General features: G+C 57.3%; 1 protein-coding gene across 2 annotated transcripts; it reads left to right on the forward strand.

The window, feature by feature from the left end:
- The first annotated feature begins 66 nt into the window (after positions 1 to 66).
- SLC27A4 (solute carrier family 27 member 4) lies at positions 67 to 10,419 on the forward strand. 2 transcript variants are annotated; one of them, XM_075170367.1, is made up of 14 exons: positions 67 to 150; positions 2,887 to 3,053; positions 3,712 to 4,106; positions 4,797 to 4,955; positions 5,323 to 5,392; positions 5,501 to 5,592; positions 6,121 to 6,230; positions 6,659 to 6,868; positions 7,116 to 7,242; positions 7,413 to 7,550; positions 7,710 to 7,874; positions 8,338 to 8,484; positions 8,742 to 8,902; positions 9,622 to 9,697. In XM_075170367.1, the coding sequence occupies exons 2-13, from the start codon at positions 2,893 to 2,895 to the stop codon at positions 8,897 to 8,899; spliced, it is 1,932 nt and encodes a 643-aa protein (XP_075026468.1). In that variant the 5' UTR covers positions 67 to 150; positions 2,887 to 2,892; the 3' UTR covers positions 8,900 to 8,902; positions 9,622 to 9,697. The 2 variants fall into 2 exon arrangements, with proteins under 2 accessions (XP_075026468.1, XP_075026467.1); XM_075170366.1 differs by having other exon boundaries at positions 8,742 to 10,419.
- The last annotated feature ends 6,728 nt before the right edge of the window (positions 10,420 to 17,147 follow it).

Consider the following 17,147-nt stretch of genomic DNA (forward strand, 5'->3'; position numbering starts at 1 on the left):
GGGCCGGACCGGTGGCGCCGGGCGGGACTACAACTCCCGGCGGGCAGCGCTGCGCGCCCCGCCCCCCCGTGCCGCAGCGGCGGGCGGGCCCCGCTCCCGGCCCCGCTCCCGGTGCAGGTGGCCGGGCCGCAGCGGAAGCGCCGGAGCCCGGTAAGAGCGCGGCACCGTCCTCCCCCTCCGTGACCTCCCGGCGCCGCTCTGCCCCGCCGCGGCGGCCACGCTGGCTCCCCGCGGGCGGCCGGGTGGGGCCGCCGCGGCCCACGGTCTCCTCATGAGGCGTCGCGGCCCTTCGGGCGATACTGGGGTCCCTCAGCCTCCCGGTCTCCTCATGAGGCACCGCGGGCGGTACCGGGGTCCCTCAGCCTCCCGGTCTCCTCATGAGGCACCGCGGGCCGTACCGGGGCCCCTGAGCCCCACGGTCTCTTCATGAGGCGCCGCGGGCCTCTTCCTCAGCGGGCTGCAGGGCTCCCCCCACGGATGCCGGCTCTCCCCGGGCGGTTCCCGGGCCTGGCCTGGGGTTACGGGAGGAGGGTCCCGGCTGCAGCCCCGGTGTGAGGCCCCCATGGGCCTCCCGGGTCCTTCTGCCCCCTCAGATGGGGCTGGGGCTGCGCTGCTCCTCCTGCCTGCCGGGAATGAGCCCGCCGGCCCCGGGGAAGGACGGGGAGAGTGAAACGGGGTCCCCCCGTTTTGCCCTCCCCGTCCTTCCCCGGGGCCGGCGGGCTCATCCCCGTCACCCTGCCCAGGGCCAAGTGGGGGGACAGGTGCCTCCACAGCTTCTCATGCTGGAGAGGTGCCTCTGGGGATCTCCCGGCCCCTGGAGCTTGACCATTAGTGCTGGGGTTTCTTGGAGCCCGGTAGCCTGCCTGTCGTCCCCCCCCCCCGCTGAGACCTGCTCCCCAGGCTGGTCCCTCTCCCCAGCTCTCCTCGGGTCTCTGTGCCCCCGCGTGATGGATCCCTGCGGTTTGCCTTCATGACCGCTGGCTGTGGAGCTACACATCTCTGTGCTGATGCAGCTAGACAAGACCTGAATCCTTAACGGCAGGGCTGGAGGTCTTTGGCAGTAATGCACCGGTTATCTGTCGGTAATCTCTCACCGGTTATCTTGCAGTAATGCACCGGTTATCTCTCATCGGGAGGCACCGGGCATGCCGGTGTGAGGCAGAGATGTGAGCAGAGGATAACAGGGGCCTGTCTGGGCCCGTCTTGCCTTCAATTGGAAGATTAAGCGCCTTGCTGCCCACACAGAAGGTGGCTCCCTCACCACCGGTTCTCCACATCTGTCTGATGGATGTGAGCGTGTAACGAAGGGCCCAGGTCTTGGCCGAGGCATAGTATTTTGATGGTGATCTAAGAGTTGCCCTGTTTAACTGCAGAGAGAGGCTCCTGGGCAAAAATGCAGTTGCTAAAAGGCTGAAGGACTGTCTTGTGGGACCTCAGGCCTGGGAGGGGTTTGGTGGAGAGAGCTTAGAGGCTGCTGGCACGAGGGGGGATCTCTGGGCAGGGCCTGTAGGCGGGAGGATGTCCCCAGGCCCCCACCTGCCAGTGACATCTTGCGCTCTGGTGCATCCCTTGCCTGCTGCCGGTGGCACAGCTTGGAGGTGAGACAGTCTGCATGACATGCCAGGGCACAGTGACCACGTGGCGCTGCCTTGGCTCCCACCCTGCCAGCGTCTTGTGCCAAATCCACAGAGGCTCCCCGGACCTGGGGGAACTGCACAGAGCAGAGCGAAAGCCACAAACGTGGCTCCCGGCCCTGCCGCCTGTGTCAGAGCCCACTCAGGGCTGCCAGCTTTGGAGCGGTGAATCCACCTTTAAGAGAGAAAGATAAATGAAGCGAGTGTTTCCTTCCTCTTTGGCCTGCATCCATGCCAGGAAGGACCAGTTTTATGTAGGAGCCCTCAAGCTGCGAGGGTCACATCACTGTCACTTTCCTCTGCCCGATGCTGTCACCCAAAAAGAGCCTTTGGTAGATCGCGGTCTCCTGCAAATCTCAGAGCCAAATCTGAGGTGTGTTTGGGATGGGGACAGAGGTGCTGTTTTTGGGGGACAAGTACCAGAGACTGCGTCGCTGTCCACAAGGCATGGGGCGGGGGTCTGGGCACTCCTGGCAGCAGCGACAGCCCTTATTCTGCCCATTCCAGCCTGGCCAGGTCATACCTGTGCCTGGCCTCGTCCCCGACCCGCTCTGGCAGAGTCTCCAGCAGAGCCAGGCCAGGAACCTGCCTGCCGACATGAGGGTTTGCAAACACGAGCAGAGCTCAAAGGACTGAGTTTCCTGTCCCTGTTCCTGTCTGAGCTGTGTTGGGGAGCGTGTGCTCTCCCACCAGCCATGCTGGCTCTCCCGGAGCCAGGCATGCAGGAGAGCTGGTGCTGGGGGATAGGGAGACCTGGGTTATGGGGACGGAGGGATCCTTGTGGTAGGGAGGAATTTGGAGCTGGGCTTTGTCAGGCTGGAGGTGAGAGGCTGAGCCAGCCCTGCCTGGCATTGCCCTGGTGCCTGCCAAACATCTGTACAAGGTCTCCTGCCATGACTCTGCTCCCACATCCATGAAGTGACTTTATCCTGCATCTCATGCCGCTGGGGCACAGCTGTGCCCCTGGCTGGTGTGCAGAATGTGGCTCCCCAGGTGGGCATGGCTGAGCTCTTGGCTGGCACTAAGCAGTGCTGTGCTGGTGGCTTAATTGGAGGCCATCTCCAAGGTCCGGTAAAGTTACATCTGTGGGAGCTCTGGGCTGCTGGGTTATGTCCTCGCTGCCAGGAGGACTGGTGACTCAGGGACCTCATCCAGGAAATTGGGGGCTGCTAACGCATCCCCCGCCCATAGGTTCGTTATCGCCGAGTCCAGTGTGTGTGGGTTGATGGCCGTGGTTTCTCTCTCTCTGCAGGCCACAATGCTGCGTCTGGCTGCTTTTGCAGCGCTGCTGCTGTTCTTCAGGGCCAGTCTGGAGCTGTCCTGGGCCCAGGCCATCCCCGCTCTCTTCATCTTCTACCTGGGATCCGGTGGATGGGACTTCTTCCTCATATTCATCAAGACAGTACGAAGGGACGTCACGTAGGTGTCCTGGCTGGGATGGCCCGACCATCCACCCTCCCCCTGGCCCACTGCTCTGCCCCGGTGTGTGTGTGAGCACAGCTCCTTGCACAACCCTGGGTTTCTGCTGGCACCCGGCCTGGCTGGAAGGAGATCTCCCTCTGCCACACCTGGGTGGCTCCAAACTCTATGGCAAAATCTTCACAGGAAAGATAGATTTCAGCTGAGCTTGAAGTCTAGTGACTGTCCTTGTACTTCACCCTGCCCCTAAAGCTACTGGTGTGGCACCACGTGCCTGTACAGGGTCCGTTCTGAGTTGGTACCAGGCTGTGCCAGCTCCTGGCAAGGATTTGTGGGGAGGGAGGGGTGTCACCTCTTGGAGAGCACCTGAGGCTCAAAGATGCCCCTTTGGGGACATCCCTGTCTGCAGCCTTCAAAACACATCTCTCCCTGGCCTCCATCAGTTCCTGGCAATAAGCATATTTGCAGAGGACCTCTGCCCATGTCCACGTGGTTCAGGGGGGCACCCAGAGCTGCTGCTGACCTAGAACAGGGCCTGGAGCAGTGCCGGGCTATTGCAGCTCCTAGCCTGGTCCTCATGCTGTGCTGGCTTTGCTGGAGGAAGTGGTTTTGCAGGGGTCACTGAGCAACTGCCCTCTTGCTCCCCTTCCTTTGGCAGCACGGGGCTGGTCCTGTTGCGGGTGAAGTGGCAAGTATGGAGGCACGTGAGAGAGAAGAACACAATCGCCAAGATCTTCCAGAAGACTGTGAGCAAGTATCCAGAGAAGACAGCACTGATCTTCCAAGGCACGGGCGAGAGCTGGACCTTCCGGCAGCTGGATGAGTACTCCAACCGGGTGGCCAATTTTTTTCACAGCCAAGGCTTCCGCTCTGGTGACGTGGTGGCTCTTTTCATGGAGTCCCGCAATCAGTACGTGGGGCTGTGGCTCGGCTTGGCCAAGATTGGGGTGGAGACAGCCCTCGTGAATTCCCACCTGCGCATGGAGGCCTTGCTGCACTGCATCACCATCTCCAGCTCCAAGGCTGTGGTTTTTGGGGTGGAGATGATGGAAGGTGAGGGGCAGGCAGATGCATCAGGGGTGCTCCAAACTCGGGGTGGCGTGTCAATGAATTTACTGCTCCTTTCCTGCCCACCACAGAGCAAGGATCTGGAAGAGAGTGGACAGTTGGAATTGGATTTGGTTTTTTTTTCTTATTGGTCCCTTTGGCCACTGGGCAGGATCTGGAGCTGAGCAAGATCTGGAGTTCAGTCCTGTCTGGCTCCCAAGCAGGCCAGCCTGGGCGTGGGGATCCTTTCTTGTGCCTCTTGGGTCCATCCCCTGCGTGGAGCCCTGGGCGGGGCTGGGCCTGCCCCGCTGCACGGGATGAGCCTCCCCTTGCTCTCCGTGGCTGTTAGCCACATCCCTGCAGCACCTCAGCTCCAGCTCCTCATTGTTTCGGCCCACGCCTGTAAGGTTGATGGTGTCAACAGACCTCTTGGCACCAAAGAGGTTTTGGCTGGGGAGAGGTGGAGAACAGGATCTTCTAGTTCCTGAAGAGGCCTGGGCTGTGGCCCCAGCATCTGTTAATCATGGGAACGACAACCGCCTGGGATGGTTGTCAGCCCTTTGGGGACTCTGCCGAGCACAGTGAGGGCACTGCTACCTGGGGCAGCGTCTCCCTGAGACTGTCTGGGAGGGCAGGGGGTCTCTGTGCTGTAACCACCCTGCCGTCTTTCTCCATCTCCCCTCTTTACTTTCTCAGCAATGCAGGAAGTGCAGCCCTCCCTGGAGAAATCTATCCATCTCTTCTGGTCTGGGGAAGGAAGCCCCGAGTCCGCGCTTCCTGGTGTGAAACACCTGGACCCGCTCCTGCAGATGGCCCAGCGGCACCAGCCAACCCCCCCTGACAAGGGCTTTCTTGGTATGTGGTCAGCTCTTGGGGGCCAAACTCACGGTGGTGTTTTTATAGATCAGCTTACAAAACTGGCAGGAATGTCTGCTCAAGGTGCCAATGGCAGATGTCTGCAGCAGGGCCTGGGGTGTTTGGGATGGGTATTACGCCGGTGTCTGAAGCCCAGCCCTGTGTGGAGCAGGATCCTGTTGTGCCCTCCATGTATCCAACAGACTGATCTGCCCAGGATGAACCCAGCACGTTCTTGGTGCTGTCACATAACAAAGTTTTGGCTCAACTGGCACGAGCAGAGTGTATAAATTTGACTTGTCCCCCTCTCCCAGTTCAGCCAGCTCCTAGATTGGGTATGTGACATTGCCTCCTCATTGCTCTCCAGATAAACTCTTCTACATCTACACCTCTGGCACGACAGGACTGCCCAAGGCTGCCATTGTGGTGAACTGCCGGTAAGGCCGTGGGCAGGGGCTCGGGGGAGGACAGAGCTGAGCTCTGCCCTGTCCTAGCACAGCGCCTCTGGCCCTGCTGCTGACATGTCCCTTCACCTCCCGCCCCAGGTACTTCCGCATGTCCAGCTTAGTTTTTTATGGTTTTCGCATGAGGCCCGACGATGTGATGTACGACTGCCTCCCGCTCTACCACGCTGCAGGTAACGTGTGCCGTACGGAGCCCTGCATGCCGGGAATGTCTCTTCCCCTCAGCCAAGCCCAGGGCTCAGGCGGGAGGCTGGTGCAGCAGCAATCTCCGTGTCGAGTAGGAGCTGGCTGCTGCTGGCAGCGTCTGACCGAGGCTTTCCACTTTTTCCCTGGGAGCCAAGAATCAATCTGGCTGACCTTTGGAGTGGGGAGTGTTGGGGGGGGTTATCCCAACTCCTAGTCTGGCTTTGGAATAGCTGCACCTTATCGCTGTTCGATGTGGAAAGTGAGGGGGAAGGGGAAGCGGTGCCCGCCTGGCTGGCTGAGACATGCTGGGATGTCTAGGTGCAAAGCACTGCCCCAGATCTCGCTGCCACGCGTCTCATCCCCCGTGCCTGTGGCCCTGGGGGCTTTGGCTAGGTGAACACCCATCTGCGGTGAGCCAGCGTGTGGCCTCCACCTTGCCCTGCCAGGCCTCTCCCTGAGCGGGCTGGGCTGGAGGTGTCTGGGGACTGAGGGTTCCCCTGGATGCCTCTCTGCAGGGAACATCGTGGGGGTCGGGCAGTGCCTGCTGCAGGGCATGACGATTGTCATCCGCAAGAAGTTCTCGGCCTCGCACTTTTGGGAGGATTGCGTGAAATACAACTGCACGGTGAGGCTGTGAGGCAAGGGGCCAGCCGGGACTGGGGAGCGGAGCCTGGGGATCTGTGCCGTGTGGGGGAGAGCCCAGCTGCTGGAAGAGGGGGAGGCCTGGACTGGTTCTGCCTGTCCATCCCAAGCCACCTTCCAAGGTGGTGGGGCTGTGTCCTTCCCACCTGGGGTGGTAACTCCACATGTCCAAACCCTTCCCGTGCTCCAGCATTAGCCGGGAGGTCTCAGATAGGTTTCACAGACGGGAGGAGTGAGTTAGCCAGGGAAGGACAGGCACTGGACGAGCTAGTAGGACTCCTGGGTTTTACCGCAGCCTCTTTAGGGGACTTTGGGCGTGTTGTGCCATTCCTACCTGCCCTGAAGAAACCCCAAACACCCTGGGGCCTTGCGGAGGGGTCCTAGTGAGTCTTTCTTCTCCATCCCTCCCAGATTGTGCAGTACATTGGGGAGATCTGCCGCTACCTGCTGAACCAGCCGTACCAGGAGGTGGAGAGGCAGCACCGGGTGCGCATGGCGCTGGGCAACGGGCTGCGTGCCTCCATCTGGCGGGAGTTCATGGCCCGTTTCAACATCGCCCAGGTGGCTGAGTTCTATGGGGCCACTGAATGCAACTGCAGCCTGGGAAACTTCGACAACAATGTAAGGCCCCACCACCCTTCCCATGTCCCAGAGGGTGCCTGCTGGCCTGGGCAGGGCTCGAAACCCAGGCAGGCTGTTTGCTTCTGGTTTCTTGCTCCAAGAGGCTTGGTGTGGGTTGCCATCCGCCTGGAGGGATTTTGGCTGTTGTGCATTGCCAGCTCCCTGGTATCCTGGATGTGCGTGGGCAGTGGGCTTGGGCGGGAGAGATGTCCCTGCTACCCATGGCTCTGAGCTCTTTCTGTCCTAGGTTGGGTCGTGCGGCTTCAACAGCAGGATCCTACCAAGTGTGTACCCCATCGGCTTGGTGCGGGTGGATGAAGATACCATGGAGCTGATCCGGGGGCCGGATGGTGTCTGTATCCACTGCAAACCAGGTGAGGGCAACCACAGAGATAAATCTCCTCAGCCCTGTGCAGATCTTTCCTGATACTTCAAAATAATTTACCTAGGTTTCAGTCTCTGCTCAGTTAAACCCCACCAACCCCGTTAGACACCCTTTTTGCTTGGGTGCTTCCCTCCTTCATCCCCCCTTTTCTCCCTGCAGGGGAGCCAGGGCAACTGGTGGGCCGCATTGTCAAGAGCAACCCCTTGCAGCACTTTGACGGCTACCTGAATCAGTCAGCCACCAATAAGAAAATCGCCAAGGACGTGTTTACAAAAGGGGACGCTGCCTATCTCACAGGTGAGGCAAGCAGGGCCCTTCCATCCGCTGAGAGTGGAGAAGGGTGCCTGGGTGGGCGTGGGGGCTGTCCCAGGCTAGTGGCACTGCCCTGAGATGCTCCAGGGTTGCTCCTAGTCCCTCTGACACCTCATTTTTTGCCTATTCCTCACTTTCCTGTAGGGGATGTCCTGGTGATGGACAAATACGGCTACATGTACTTCCGGGACCGCACTGGGGACACATTCCGCTGGAAGGGGGAGAACGTCTCCACCACAGAGGTGGAGGGGACGCTGAGTCGCATTCTCAACCTGACAGATGTGGTGGTTTATGGGGTGGAGATCCCAGGTAGCTGAGAGGGGAGAGGACGAGCGGGGGAGGCAGACAGGCCTCCGGCACTTGAATGTGAGCGTGTCCTGCACGTCCAGATCGATGTGTCCTTTCGCAAGAGGCTGGACCAAGGCTCCCCAAGGGCGAGCTGGGAAGAGGCCACCGGGGATGTGCCTAGTGGGAACCAAAGGGTTCCCTCCCTCTCTCAAGCTTTGGTCTGATTCTGGCTGGTTTGGAAGGACCCTGCATCCTTTCTGGACAGTCAGCAAGTGCCTCCTCTGAGAGGAGGTGATGGTGACCGCAGGGTGTCGCTGGTAGCCTTAGCCGCAGGGTGGTGACACAGCCAGTGACACAGCTGGACGCACCGGCGCTTTGGTACAAAAGGGGGTCTGTGCCAGAGACCTTGCTGGTGTGGGGCAGAGGGAGATGATGCTACAGGGACAGTGTGTCCGAGTGCTCTCCCTTCTTCTCCGCCTCTTAGGAATTGAAGGGAAGGCAGGAATGGCAGCCATCGCCGACCCGGAAAACTCCTGTGACCTAGAAGGCTTTGCCAGCGAGCTGAAAAAGGCCCTGCCGCTCTACGCGCGGCCCGTCTTCCTGCGGTTCCTGCACGAAGTCTCCAAGACAAGTGAGCCACGGCGTGCGCGCTCTCACTGGGTGCAGAGCTGGTGGAGGGGAAACCTGGTTACGGAGGCTGATCTGCAGTAGGGTCAGGATGGAGCCCCTCTGCCCCATGGAGCCCCTCTGCCCCATGGAGCCCCTAGCCAGTTCCTCTGGTTTGGAGGCGTAGGGGTGCAAGGCTGGGTCTGGGGCAGCACAGGGGCAGTGGGGATGGGAGTGTGTGCAGCCAGTGACCCCTCATTCCTTCTTCTCTCCCCGCTCAAGGCACTTACAAGTTCCAGAAGATGGAGCTGCGGAAGCAGGGCTTCGACCCCGCGCTGGTGAAGGACAGGTTGTACTTCCTGGACTCCAGGCAAGGCTGCTACCTGCCGTTGGACCAGGCAGCGTTCGGCAGGATCCAGTCAGGACAGCAGAAGCTGTAACTGGTGGGGCTCAAGCAAGGCACTTCCCCGAATCCTGCTAGGGAGAAGGGGGCAAGGCAGGCGCTGGGGAAGAAAAGGTTCAAGGAGCGATATAAAGGCACATTAGAGATTTTATTTGATGAGTTTTACAGATAACGATTTGGGGGGAACGCAGGGGGGACCAAGGGGAGGGGGATGGTTACATACCAAAGCATAGACTCATTATGGCTTTATTTTCTACTTGGTACAGTGGTGGTGGTCCCGTGCCACGGGAGGGGCAGGGCCCCGGCCAGTTGAGGAGGGGTGGGGTGCCCCTGCCATTCCGTTTTGCTTTTCCTGTCTTTCCCTCCCTTTTCCTGCCTGCAGCAACCCTTCCTTGTGAAGGCCATGAAGGGACCCGTGCTGGGCTCTTTCCCCACTCCTCCACCAAGCAGCCAGCTCCTCCTTGGCACAGGACCCCCGCTGGCAGAGGGAAGCTGGGTGCCAGGCACAACCCCTGCCCCCTGCGTGGCCCCACTGGTGTGTTTCTGCTGTGAATCAGGGAAGCAGGGTAGGGCTGGGCTCAGGAGAGGGACAGGGATGTGTTTCTGCCATGCCTTGCTCTCTCCTGGGGATGACATTTCTATTTTTCACAATCACACGCACATTATATTCTATTATATATATATATAATACATGACTTTTTTTTTCCCCCAATCTTAATTTATTGTCTGTACTTTTGAATGTGTCCCGGGTTTGTGCAGTAGGTGGAGGAGCAGCCCAGACCTCTCTCTTGGAGAGCCCTTTTCTCTCACAAGGAGACGGGACGCTCAGCTGGGACTGATTCTCCTCTTCCAGCATGGGTGCAGCTGTGTATGTCCTTGTGGCCTTGCTCCATGGTGAAGGACATGAGCGAACCCCGCTATCTTGTGGACACTTCTCTGGGTCTCTTACCGTTCGTGGATGCAGCCTTGTTTCGTGCACCTTCTTCCTTGCAGAAGGCAGGTGGGAGAGTGGGAATGAAGGGCCTGGTTTGCCTTTGCTTAGACGTACTCAGCATCACGGAGCAGCTCTCGGGGCTTTCCTGCTGCGATGTCTGTGCCCTGAACGTGGGAGGCAACTTGTCTAGGGGAGAGAAGGTCTCTGGAGAGTGGTCTCTGTGAGAGCCTGACTTCACGTGCTCTGCATCCCTTCCCGCAAGAGCCCTCCCTGTCTCTACTGCAGGAGATGGGCCCTGAACTGAAACGTCCATGTTAAACACCTGACTTGCGCTATGTGAATTCTCTGCATTGTGTCTGCTGTGAAACAGCCTTAGCAGCGATGTCCGATTGCAGTCCTCGGAGATCATGCAGAAACGTCTGTTCCAGAGAAAACTCTGGGTTGGGGTTTATTCTTTTTTTTTTTGTGATTTGTTTGGATGCTTTCAGCAGGGTTACTCCTTAAAATGACATCTGTCTTTTGTGAGGGCAGGGTGTGTCTGCTCTTCTAGCTGTGCTTCCACACCAACGTACCTGCCTGCCCCACTCTGTCCTGTCCTTACGATTAAATGCCAGTATGGGCTATGCTGGAGTTTCCTACCTCTTCCTTGCGCAGTCCTGCTCTGTGTGGAGAGGCGGGCGACTGTGTCGGTTTGGGAGCTGGGACCTGCCACTCCAGAGCACGACCTCCCTGTGCGGACTTTAGCTCATCTCGCAGCAGGGGGAAGCAAGCCCCTTGCTGCTGGGTTTGATGACTGTGTGAAAACAACCTATTGATGAGACCCTCCCCAGACCCCTCCACCAACTCCCCACCCCCCCTTTCTCCTGGTCCTGTTCTCAGAGTTGCCATCCCATTTTGTCCTGGCCCAGTTCTCCCTGTTTACCCTGAAACATCTGGCTCCTCTGCCCCATTCCTGTTCCCTCTTTCCTCTTCCTGCTGCTTCTCTCCATGTTTGGCCACGCTTAACCTTCCAGCTCATTTCTGTCCTTGAAGACAAGTTTTTTGGTACCCATTCCCCTTCCCTTACTGCCAGAACCATCTTTTAGACCCTCTGCATCCAACCCTGGGGACAGGAGAGACCAGCTCCTTCATGGTATGCGGGTACCAGGGAGAAATGTCTTGCATGAGCCTGGGTGAGGCGTGTTGCCTGGCGAGACACACCATGGGAAATTTGCATCCATTATATACCAGATGCACCTTCAGGCTCAAATTGATGGCTTCTCCAGCATCTCAAACTAAAATTAAAGCTTTTGGCTTATTCAGTCCCCTGGACACAGTGACTCTGGGCAAAGCCCAGCTCGAAGCTGCATCTGGCCTCTGCAGACAACTCCAGGTGGGGACGAGGACGGGAGGAGCGCGGTGGCAGAGGAGCGCAGTGGTCCGACACTGCTCCTGCCAGGGCTCGGCTCCTGGGACAGCCTCTGTCCCGAAGCAGCCCCCCAGCTCGGTGGAAAACAGGCCTCATCCCCACAGCCCTGCAGTGCCCGCAGGGCTCAGCCTTCAAATGAGGTGGCTTTGCCTGCGGGGGTTTGTATTTAGGGGCTTGGGGGTGTCCCCCGGCCTCGGGGGGCTGGTGCAGGGTGTGCAGCGATGGCTGCCACCTCTGCAGATGCTCCGGTCTCACTTTTGGACGCTGTTCCTCTCGCAGCCGCCGGTGGAGGGCGGGCTGGGCTCGGCAAACGTCTCACCTCAGGGGGGACCTCTTAGGGGCTCCCCTGGGGTCTCACAGCCCCCCCAGAGGGTTCAGAGCACTGGGAAGCGGTAGGGGGGTGCAGTGGGGTTACCCACGCAGGGGACAGGTCAGGCCCTGTCTGAGGTGGAGAGGAAGTTTCGGGTACAGGCGATCGTGGTGGGTGCGAGGCCAATCCCAGGCGCTGGCGTCCCCCTGCGCTCAGGAGCCTGTGCCTGGCGGAGACTTCGGCAGCACTGAGGTCACCCCGTTGTGCCAGGCGGGTGGCGGGCAGCGACCCAAACCCCCTGGCCTCACCCAGCCCTCTGCTAAAGGGAACGAGTGAAAGCTTGGCCTCCCTAAAGTCAGCCCTGCGGGTCGTTGGTGGAGATGGATGGTTTGAAGGAGGTCCGGGAGCGCTGCTCTCCCTTCCCGGAAGAGATGGCCATGCTGCCCTGCACACAAAGCCGCTCTGAAGGAAGAGGGGCTGCGGGGAAAGGCTCAGCGCCGTGTTTCCATCTGTCTGAGAGCAGGTTAGGTTAAAAAAGCCAAGCAAATTCTGCACGCAGCGCACTGCCTGCTAAACGCAGATGCAAATAGCTATGGAAGTATGGCTGTTACTAATTTGCAACTAAGCCCATCCAAGTGGAGACCGGCTTGTATTGTTGGGTTTTGGAGATGGATGGCGATTATAGGCACAGCCGAGGCCCGTGCAAGGAGCAGGATTTAGCCCTTGCTGGTGCCGACACAACCGAGGGGCTGGGACCTGGCCAGAGCATAGCAGGGAGCTCACCCCGAGCCCTGCGTTCCCGGCCGGCTTCGAGGGGGAGGAAGGTCGTAGTTGCAGGGTGCAGGCAAGAGGAGCAGGATGGGGCCCCCCCAGGGTGAGAGCTCCTGTTCTGGGGAGACAGGAGGTGCTGAATGACGGGGAAACAGCTCAGCAAACCGCACGGGGGGCTCTGATCCACAGGCCTTCGATAGAGGGGACCTGCAGAGCTCGGCGGTACCGACGGAGCGCGGTGCTGTGCCAGAGGGCTGGGGCATGCACGTACTACGTACGCATGCTTCCGTGCTGGGTTTCCCAGGGAGAGGAGAGCCCCCCGAAGGTGTCTTTGTAGCTGTGAGTTACGCTGTAAGGATCCACCCTGCCTGGTGATGCTGACACCGCTGCGGCGTTGGGAGGATTAAAAGTAGTGGCTCTAGTCCCCGCTGGAGATCTGGTGGCTGGGGACAATTCTCAGACCATTTTGGTCATGGTTGTCCTTACTGAGGAGGGTTTTTTCGTCCTTGGCAATGCTTCGAGACTCCCTGCAAAACCCAGCTACACCAGTTAGGGTTTATCCGCTGGCTGTCAGCTTTGGGTTGAGATCCCGGGGCCTTTTTAAAGTCCCAGCTCTTCTGGAAAAATGAAGCCTAGGTGCAAGTGTCCCTGAAGCTCTCAGCCCAGGAATACAAGTGCAAGTGCGCTACTGAGCCTGGGATCAATGCTGGGACAAAACACTTCCAGCAGAGACGTGTTCGGAAAGAAGCAGCCAGTGCTTAATCATAGTCTGTTTTTCTTAATTTCTTTTTATTTGTGCAATTTTAAGGAGGAAGCTAATTGAATCTTCTTTCTATGATTAGAGACGCCTTGTGAGTCCCATCTCTCTCCTTTGATCAATAAACTAAAGTCTGGCTCAACACCTGTATGTGGATAAAAGTACTATATATGAAGTATGAGGTATTATTCTTTTTTAATTAAAATACTTAAAAAGCTGTTTGCGTGAGGTTAAGAAAACATTAAAATCCTTTCCTGGGTTTTAATTTAAGCAAAGCCAAAGAGCTTTACAAAACAAATGTACTTTTCACCATGGACATGACTGCTTCTCCCAGACCCTGCATCCTGGACAGTGACAATAATATTAAGAAAAATAATGCTGCAGCTTTCTCTCTGATCAGCATGTCTTTCCAGCTCTAGGTCCAGCTCAGCCAGGCCATGCTTGCTGTGCAAAACTGGAGCGTATTTTAGCCTAAGTGCAGGTGGGGGCTTTGCAGGCTGCTCAGGACCTTTCTGGGTGAAATTCTTTGCAGGCTGCTGAGAAAGTCTCTGACAATCTTTAGCGCCGCATCTCTCCAGCCTCCTCCCGCCACTCGGCGTGCTGGAGTCTTCCCAAACAATGACAGCCACCCGCTCCTCCGCACGCTGGCGAGCTAGCTTTGCCTTTAAGCAGCGTCAGGGAAATATTCTGGACTAAAGAAGGGCCTATCCTTTGGTGCACTCTTTAGAAATGGAAATACGCGATTCCCCTGAGTGGTTCCAGTGTAACCAGGAGCAGGGCCAGGGATGGCTTTTCCCCCTCCAGTTTGAAGGCGCTGTGTTGCAGGGGATTCAATCAAAATGATAGTCTGTGGGGAGCGCTTGCGTCTCATCATCCTGCGTGTAGCAGGGAAGGGATGGCAGCTTTCCTCCTTCAAGCAGAAAGGCTTCACTAAGGAAGCAAATGTCTTTAGGGCTGTTTGCTGCTTAGCTCCTGAACAGCACGGGATGGCTGGGCTGTGCAGCAGGGTGAGGCTCGGGGAGCAGGGAACAGGTCCTGCTCTACGCTTTTCGAGCCTGGCCCATTTCAGTGGCAAAGCCCACCTTTCAAAATAACCCGGGGTTTGACCCTCTTTTCCCCTGGTTAATTAAAAATCCCACCTATAGGCACAAATGAGGCCAGGCCAGGCTCTGGGAGAGCTTTGGGCAGTTGGGGTCATGCAGTACAGGCTGGCAACCCTGGGAATCACAGGCGATGGTGACTGTCAGAGGCCAGGACATCCCCCTGCTCGGAAGGGCGGTCGTCGCCCCGATCTCCCTGGATCCCTCGCCAAATATTCCCAGCTTGTGAAGTGGGGTATGACCCCTTCATGCCACATCCCCCTCCTCGGTATGGCCCTGCCTTCCTCTAGCCCCATCCTCGAGGGTGCTGAGCAGCTCTCCCCAGGGATGCCAGCATCTCGCCAGCCCAAGCAGGAGTCGGGGTCTGATCCTGCCCTGGAGGTGACACCTCCCACGACCCGCACGAGGCCCTGCACACCCCCGGCGCTGTGCCAACGGGGCCGAGGAAGTGAGGGCAGCGAGAGCCTCCCTCCTCGCCTCCGGCCATCCAAGTGGCCTCCGGCTCGGCCGCAGGAAGAGGCTAACAGCGGCGGGCGAGCCACCTCGCCAGCTTTGAGTATCACTTTCAGCTATTCTGAAGGTTAAACGCCTGTTTAGAGCTCCCTATTGAAGGTAGAGCCGGGGGTGCGGCATTGTTCGGTCGCCCTCCCGCTTTGTCTGGCCGCTTTCAGGGATGCCCTGAATGGGAAGCGGCCCCCCCAGCCCAGCACCCCAGCAGAAGGGCTCCTGGGGGAGAGGCGCTTCCTCCCGCCCTAATGACATTCAGGCCTCCATCGGTTCAGCTCCCGCTTTCTTTCTGCTGCAGTTTAACCCGGGCACAGAGGCCGGGCTCCATCTTACTGATCTCTGCTTGACACCCAATTACCACATGAATGGGAGAGAAAGGCTGCAAAAGGCTTTAACTCCCACTGACCCTCCTTCCCCTCTGCCTGCTTCCCCCTCTCCCCGTCCTACCCCCTCGCCTTTCTCCGGCGGAGGGAGTTCAAAACTGAGACGGGGAAATCAAACAAAGCCCCGAGTAAGGAAACCCATTGTTACCGCCTCTGCGATGGCTCCCCTTTCGCCAGCTATTGTTCCCCTTGAAGTTTGACTTGCTGTGTGGAAGGATGCGAGCAGCTGTTTGCGCATTCCCCTGATGTTTTATTGAAAAATAATTGAATCGTCAGTTCGGGGCTCTCTGATAAAATGTTTCGTCGTAGCGCCAGGCCCCGCGGTATTTATGAACTATGTTTCCCTGTAAAACGTGATGGTGACCTAAACCGTTTCCTCCAGAATAAACCCTCGGTGGAGGGATGGAGGTATGCCCCTTCTGCACTCGGGGGGAGAGAAAAAGCGTGCAAACAGCAGGAAAAAAAAAAGCCAGGATTGAGACAAAAGAAATTAAACCCTCTTTATTGCTAGAAATTAAACCCTCAATTTCCAACCTGTTCTTTTGTTTGGCGCAGTTGACTTTGCGGGAGGGGAAAGGCGGGTGCAGCCAGAACGCTCCGGTCGGCTGCCTCTTGCCCCCATAACCGGGGTGAACACCACAGCTACCTGGGGACGCCTGGTCCTGCCCAGCGCCGTTCCAGACCTGGGACCAAGTGAGGGATCAGGCATGGAAAATTGGGAATAAAAAAAGAGGTTTAGCTTAAGTAAAGCTCCTTAAGTAAAACATCCCTGAGTTTGAACGAGAGACAGCGTGTGCCAGCAAACTGAACCCCGGGGTACACGTTCAAGGCAGGAGCCTTGTCTTTCTCTAGTTTTGCTTTTTATTACCTGTTCATCAACTACCATCTATGTTTACAGCACTTCAGAAATAACAATGTCAGCATTATACTTTCTCGAGGAGATTACGTGCTTGCTGTCCCCATTCCCAAGCATATGCCAGAGAATTTGTGATTCTCTGATTTCAGCACCCAGCACGGAGACGGGGCTCGCTCCTCTTCCCAAGCGCACCACGTCCATAAAAACGTCTCCCATATCATATCTCCTGTGCTCGCTGACTGTATTTCCAGGGCAATTCTTAACAGTAACCAGCTTTGAATGCTTGAATGAGCCAAATTGGTATTTATGATTACTGTTCTCTTTCTTTTTAATTTCTTTTTGCTTTTCCGGGGAAGTACTAACACTAAACCTGTAATATTTTGTTGTATTTCTATAACTCAGGAATCGAGATTCTTTTAGGAGCCAGTTCTCCTATTATTGGCTTCATAAATGATTTCTGGAAGCAAGAAGAATAGCTCATATAAAACCATAACCGCAAACACTGATCTGGAGTCCAGATTACCAGATCCTCTGTATACCAGAGTGCTTCAGTCATTTCTGAAGTGTATAGAAGTAAGATTTTTGTCTAAGGCTTCTTTCCTCAGCCAGTTTCCCATACGATCGGTTCAACATCCTGGGCTGTATCTCTGAGATACCCAAAAGCCTTGGGATTTAGAGATATTTAAAATCCAGCTGGAATTTTTGGATGAAGACCACGGTCAACAGCTTCACGTCTCTGCCATCACGTAACCCCAGCAGCGACAGCAGCGTTCATCTGCGCTGGGGACCGGCCTTTCCTGGGGCCCAGCCCGGAGAATGATCTCCTCCGAGAACAAAAGGCCATTACAAACACCACCACCTTCTGCTCTCGGGGTTAGGCATACTCTGACCCCAGTTAGCATAAACGAAGAGCAATCTGTCTGCGTAAATTTATGCCCCATACACATAATGCACCATGTATATGCGTATATATTACATTTCTATGTGCATGCGTGCACGCATACATGTCTTTTTTAAATCCAAACCCTCTGCTGAGTGGAGGGAGGATTAAGGGGCTGCAGTTTCTCCACCAGTGTTGCCCAGTGCACCTCCATGTTGTGGGGGAGAAGAGCCTGCGCCGTTGCACAGCCCAGCTGTCACCGCCATGGCTGCATCCCGCCCGCGTACACGCTTCTCCCTCTGGGGACGGGAGGAGAAAACAAACAGGCGACAGATGTGAGCCGCGTTGTTTAACGCGGTGCTGGAAGGTGCCCGGTGCC

This window comes from Calonectris borealis, chromosome 21, assembly GCF_964195595.1.
Source record: "Calonectris borealis chromosome 21, bCalBor7.hap1.2, whole genome shotgun sequence".
NCBI classification, from domain to species: domain Eukaryota; kingdom Metazoa; phylum Chordata; class Aves; order Procellariiformes; family Procellariidae; genus Calonectris; species Calonectris borealis.

Coding starts and splice junctions, on each gene's coding strand:
- SLC27A4 (XM_075170366.1), top strand. CDS start 2,893: ATGCTGCGTCTGGCTGCTTTTGCAGCGCTGCTGCTGTTCTTCAGGGCC. Junction 4,956..5,322: donor CCCTGACAAGGGCTTTCTTG/GTATGTGGTCAG, acceptor ATTGCTCTCCAG/ATAAACTCTTCTACATCTAC. Junction 5,593..6,120: donor CCCGCTCTACCACGCTGCAG/GTAACGTGTGCC, acceptor GCCTCTCTGCAG/GGAACATCGTGGGGGTCGGG.